Source organism: Channa argus, chromosome 3 (genome assembly GCF_033026475.1).
Source record: "Channa argus isolate prfri chromosome 3, Channa argus male v1.0, whole genome shotgun sequence".
NCBI classification, from domain to species: domain Eukaryota; kingdom Metazoa; phylum Chordata; class Actinopteri; order Anabantiformes; family Channidae; genus Channa; species Channa argus.
In genome coordinates, this window is record NC_090199.1 from 18,719,566 (window position 1) to 18,725,000 (window position 5,435).

General features: G+C 39.2%; 1 protein-coding gene across 3 annotated transcripts in view; it reads left to right on the forward strand.

Annotated features, from left to right (window-relative positions):
- Positions 1–1,959: 1,959 nt before the first annotated feature.
- Positions 1,960–5,435, forward strand: part of LOC137123571 (mitochondrial glycine transporter B-like) — an 8,726-nt gene continuing 5,250 nt past the window's right edge. The window contains exons 1-4 of one of the 3 annotated variants that reach the window (XM_067497518.1): positions 1,960–2,423; positions 2,745–2,832; positions 4,428–4,552; positions 5,067–5,151. In XM_067497518.1, the coding sequence (XP_067353619.1) occupies positions 2,818–2,832; positions 4,428–4,552; positions 5,067–5,151 (225 nt within the window). In that variant the 5' untranslated portion in view covers positions 1,960–2,423; positions 2,745–2,817. Of the gene's footprint in view, positions 2,424–2,744; positions 2,833–2,860; positions 3,794–4,427; positions 4,553–5,066; positions 5,152–5,435 lie in introns of those variants that run through there. The other 2 variants (XM_067497517.1, XM_067497516.1) reach the window with 2 other exon arrangements.

The following is a 5,435-nucleotide window of genomic DNA, read 5'->3' on the forward strand; positions in this document are numbered from 1 at the left end:
CCAATTTGACTCATCTCTTGTGTGACCTTACAGGATATAGCAATGACGTGAAGCAATTGTTTGGGATACTATATATCGTGACTAATCCTGATGAAGGGCATATGGAGGAGGAAAATGGCATCAGATGGGGAGGGTAAGGAGGAGGAATTACAGAGCAGAAAACGGCTGAAAAACTAAGCTGTGACAGTGTATGTTGGTTCAATGCCTGGTCCTGGCTATTGTAAATGTTTGAAGAGGGCCACCATAGATGTCAAAGTCCAGTATATGGCAGACTGCCTTTGGAAACATTAGATTAAGGAATATCTGCCTGACTGCCAAAGGCAGCAAAAAATGGACACATGCAACCCTAAATTTTGTTATTGTCGGACATTGATGGTTTTTGATGAGTCAGCATCTCAGGGCTCATGGGTGATGGGCAAAGATATTCCACATAATAAAAGATGAACATTGTCTAGTTGGCCAGACAAGCCAACAAGCTTGATAGACCTATACCAAGGTCTGTCTTCCTGTTTTCCTACAGTATGCTGGTGACCTGACACCAGAAGACCACAAGACACTGGTCATAATGATAAGTTATAGCATATTTTTTTGTCTAATTTAGTAATTATTTCCAATATTAAGTTGGTAATTGTAATATTGGAGAACAATTTGGGGAGTTTTCTGTAGTCAAAGTATCTTGGTTGGGTAAATTAAGAAGTATTTGTGCTGTTGATGTCATCAATGACATCACATAACTGCCTTTAAGGTGTTTGCCTTTGAAGTTTGCCCTCTGGAGTGGATAATTGTTTGACCACTGTACATGAGTATGCCACTACTGTGTTTTAATTTTTTTTCCCAGGGTCGCCACAGTGAATCATTGTCTGCATGTTGAGTTGGGTGGTGTTTTTTTTTGACACCGGATGCCTTTCCTGACGCAACCCTCCCACATTTCTACCGAGACCGGCACTGCACAGCTGGGGATGGGAATGGGCTGTTGGGAGTTCAGTGTCTTTCCCAGAGACACTTCAACATACAGCCAGGACCGGGGATCGAACCACTGACCCTGTGGTCCATGGACGACGAACTGAGCTGCAGCTGTACTGGGCCTGGTGTCATCTTACACAATACAACAGCGACACCCTGAGCTCATTGTTAGAGGTGCAATGACTACACTGCACAATTTACAAACTTAATGAATGTTGTTTCTTAGATGTTCAAACTAAAACGTCTTTTTTTTTTAAGAAATCATACTAAGTTTACAACCAGTACTGCTGAATTGTTCAAAGGGAACACCTTAAATGGCTTACTCAAGTGTGAGTACTTTCATAGAAAGCACTCCACTGTAAGTATTACTTGAAATGCTTTACTCACCTTAAAGCATGAAGGACATGCTATAAAAACAAGTACTCTGACTTACTTATTTAGTGTTTTACACACTACTGAATGTTATACTGGTGACAGTATGAATATAATAATCTAGATTTCTTTGATATGTGCCTCAAAAACAAGCCCAAAGTTGCAGGTGTTATTTAAGTTTAATTGATATATTTATTCAATGAGAGAAAAACCTTTTTTTAACTTTAAGAACTTTTTATAAGGAAAATCATTGAAACATTTCATTTATTATATTTCATAATTTAACCGTTAGGTATTTGAATTAAAAAAGGCAATGTCTCCTGGAGGTTATACACCAATGAAACAATAGTTTAAGTAGAAATATGTAGACTACTAATAAAATATGTGCTCATTTTAGATATGACAAAGAAAAAAAATGTAATAATAACAATAAATAAAAGAATGTCTTTCTTACATAGAGTTTGTGTGATATACATTTAAATATACTGCCAGGCGGCCCTTAATAATACATGAAAAAATAATTTAGTTGTTAATTATATTTTGTATCAATGTATGTAGTGCAAGAACCACAGACTTAGTAAAGTACATCAGTAAATGTACTCCGGTACCTACAGTACTCTGTGTGAGTTTGTATGACAGATGCTGTGTCGAGAGATCAACTTTGCTAACAGGATGCTAACAGACGCAGCCAATGCAGCAGCTCACTGGCGTTAAGAATTAACGTCTGTGATATCACCGTCTTTACTGCAATTTAAATTTTCCTAAATTTAAAAAAAAAAGCTTTTGGGCAGCTTCCATGAAAGGATATCGTTAAATAACACTGTACAAGAGAACCAGACTAAAGTTAGATAACTTACCGGGGCGTGCTACCAGTGACTTTGTTGCTAACGTTACGTAACGCTAACGTTAGGCGTGAGAGAAACCGGCTTTTAGGCCGGACGTTAGCTAACGTTAAAGTCTTTAATCTCGAACGAAGTGACCACGAGGACGTTCACGAGCCGCTTGTGATGGTATAAACGAAACATGGCGTTTCTAAAGCTGGCAGGGGAGCTCGTCATCTTCATCGGTCCTTAACAGACTCAAATCAGGTAAGAGTAGCGCACATGCTAACAATTAGTTACTCCTGCGATGTAACGTTATTAAAGGATCATTTCCAAGAGAACCTTCCTCCCGATAAGGGTTAATTTAATGTCGTTTTTGTCACAGTAAAGCTGTTTGTTTTAATAGTCACTCGTGATTGACCTGGACACAAGCTGTTCACCTTCTTCATTTATTGTTAACGTTTACATACTTCGTCAGCTAACTAGCTAACGCTAGCTCCTAACCTACCGGCGCATTGTCAGACTTTGCAAACTAGCTTATTGTTTCTAAATGTGACTGAAGCTGCTATTGGCTCTGTCCTCTTTTAGCAACTCGACCAAATTCAAAACGGCGGCAGCAGAGGAAAAACTGGACTCATCCGGCTCAGCATCCAGGTCAAAGATGGAGTTAGCAGCGGTGAGTCGGTGTATTTAACGTTACCTGCAGGTTGTTGTAGTTTGCGTTGGTCCTTATACATACATACAAACTGAAACTGAATCAGTTTGTGATGGTGAACTAACTAAAGTTTCAACTAACTAAAAAAGTTGTAATTATTGATGGACATGTACGGTACTAGGATTGCTTCGTGGAAGGCTTCAGTGGGCTCCTTGTAAAATAATAGCCTATTCTGCAGTTACTCATTTACCCTAAAATATTTAACTGCGCAAACAACTTTAAAAACCACATTACCGAATCCTCCATAGCAGTATCAGTCAAGATATAATAAATAGTTTGGGAAATGAACCAGGCCTTTAGCTGGTACTTGAAAACTTTTGTTTGAGAATTGACATTTGAGTGTAATAAAGTTACTTGGATAAATATTGGCCACATTTGTATGATATTTTGGAATTTGGATACTGTTAATGGTTGTTAATATTGTGATTTCTGTCACCTAAGATAGGTGTAGTAGCAAGATTTGTAGTTTTCTGCTTAATACCTTGTGCAAATATACTACTACCTCATTCATTTGCAGTGAATTATATTCAAAGCCCTTTTCCCAACACACACACACACAGAGCCACTTCATGACTCATGGCGTTTGACAAAGATGCAATTTAGCAGTGAGCTTTGCAGAGGGGGTAGCCCGAGATACAGATGTATGAGTGTGTCTCTGAAAGATAGAGATAGAAGCCCATTGAAAAACAAAGGCTGGGTTAAGCTTCTGCTTTGGCTGCAAAACAGGGGAGAAGGGGTGCAGCCATGAAGCAAGCGAAAGACATGGGCAAGAGAGTGAGAGAATAGGGCTTTGTGAGGAGATGGGGTATTCTTTTATAATATGCAATTTGTAACAGCAGCATCACAGAGTAAGGGAGGTGACAGAGGGCAAATGCAGGAAAAACGGGATTCTCAGAGCCCAGCCACAGGCACCCCGGGGAAGGTAGGAATGTGTGTGTGTGTAATGTGTACATTAAAATGCCACATGTTAGTATGCATTTAGTATTTGGTATTGTACTACTGTAAGTTTGTGTGTGGTGGTGGTGGTGGTACCTTATTTTATGTAACTATTTAACTTCAGATGCAGCTGACCTTGTCCATATCTCATACTTATGCTGCCTTTTTGTCCATGAGGCATGTAACAACAGATCATTTTGAGTCTCATTGTAATTCCTTCCAACAGCCTGTGTGTGTGGGGTTGTGGACTGTCTCTGCACATCGCATGCACATCGCATCCACATCATCTCCACGAAATGGGATTATAGCCTCTCATCTGTTTATAGCTTCTTCTTTTTTGCAATAGAACTGTCACACAATCCTATTAATAATACAATTGTGGGTAACGCTATGTATTTTTCCTGCCTTATCTCACATCTCTTCAATATTTGTCTGTATTTCCAGTTTCACTCTTTCACCACCTTTTTTCCTCTCCCATTTCATCCTCTGTGCTCCCTGTCTGCCATTTTGTTCTCCTGTCACTTTTCTCCCTTCTGTCCTCTGTCATCCTCCTATCTTCTCTCTTTCAATCCCTATATCTCCCTTCTTTGTCAACTGTCTCCATCTCTTATCATCCTTAGGCTCACCCAGCTCTCAAAGCCTTTATGTGTGGCTCTCTCAGCGGCACATGCTCTACGCTGCTCTTCCAGCCTTTGGACCTGGTCAAGACTCGGCTACAGACCCTGCAGAACAATGCCAAGCCAGGGTGTGTGCGCAAAACCTACATTTTACACATTTCACCAAATGCGTAAATCAAGATGCCCCCAATATTATCCCCCTTTTGCTCGCCCTGTTTTTTTTTTTTTTGTTGTTGTTTGTTTTTTTTACCTTGACATCAACCATGTATGGCAAATGACACACACACACACATCAAATTATCAGGAAAGACCAGCCTGAACCTCCTGTTATGACCCATATTGGACAATTAGTCACACAAGCACCATGTAATTACAATGTCAGACTGCTCGGTTGGAATTAGCCCTTCTAAGGACAGGAACAGGAAATACGCTATAAGTGAATATTTATTTTAAACAACTTTCCATAGTTATACTGGAACACCACTTACCAGGCAATAATTTCTATGCTGAGTTGTTCTACTCTATAAAACATTGTTTACTTTTTGAAAATCTGTTATTTTATCAAATTTTTGGTATGCATATGTTTTGACATTCATGCTTTTTGAAATGTGTTTGTAATAATTTCTAAACTTTATCTTGCAGTTCACCAAGGGTGGGGATGTTTGCTGTTTTGATCAATGTTATTAGGACAGAGAATTTCTTCAGTCTGTGGAAGGGAGTTTCACCAGTGAGTAATAGACTTTGTTACAGATTCAATATTTTACAATCATCTATGGCAGTTCTACGTTCTATTGTTGCACGTGTTTCTTTAGGCAGCGCTTAGTGAGGGCATTTGCTCTGCAGCACAGATCAACACGTTATTTGTCTTTCAGCTTACATTCATTTCCCCCCATTTTGCTCAGAATCAGACAGACCCACATCTTTTCACTTGATAGATTAATATTACATAGCTGAGGTTTTGTCTGAATGTAAAACTGTTTTAAACCACAGTGATTCTGACATAGAATCATA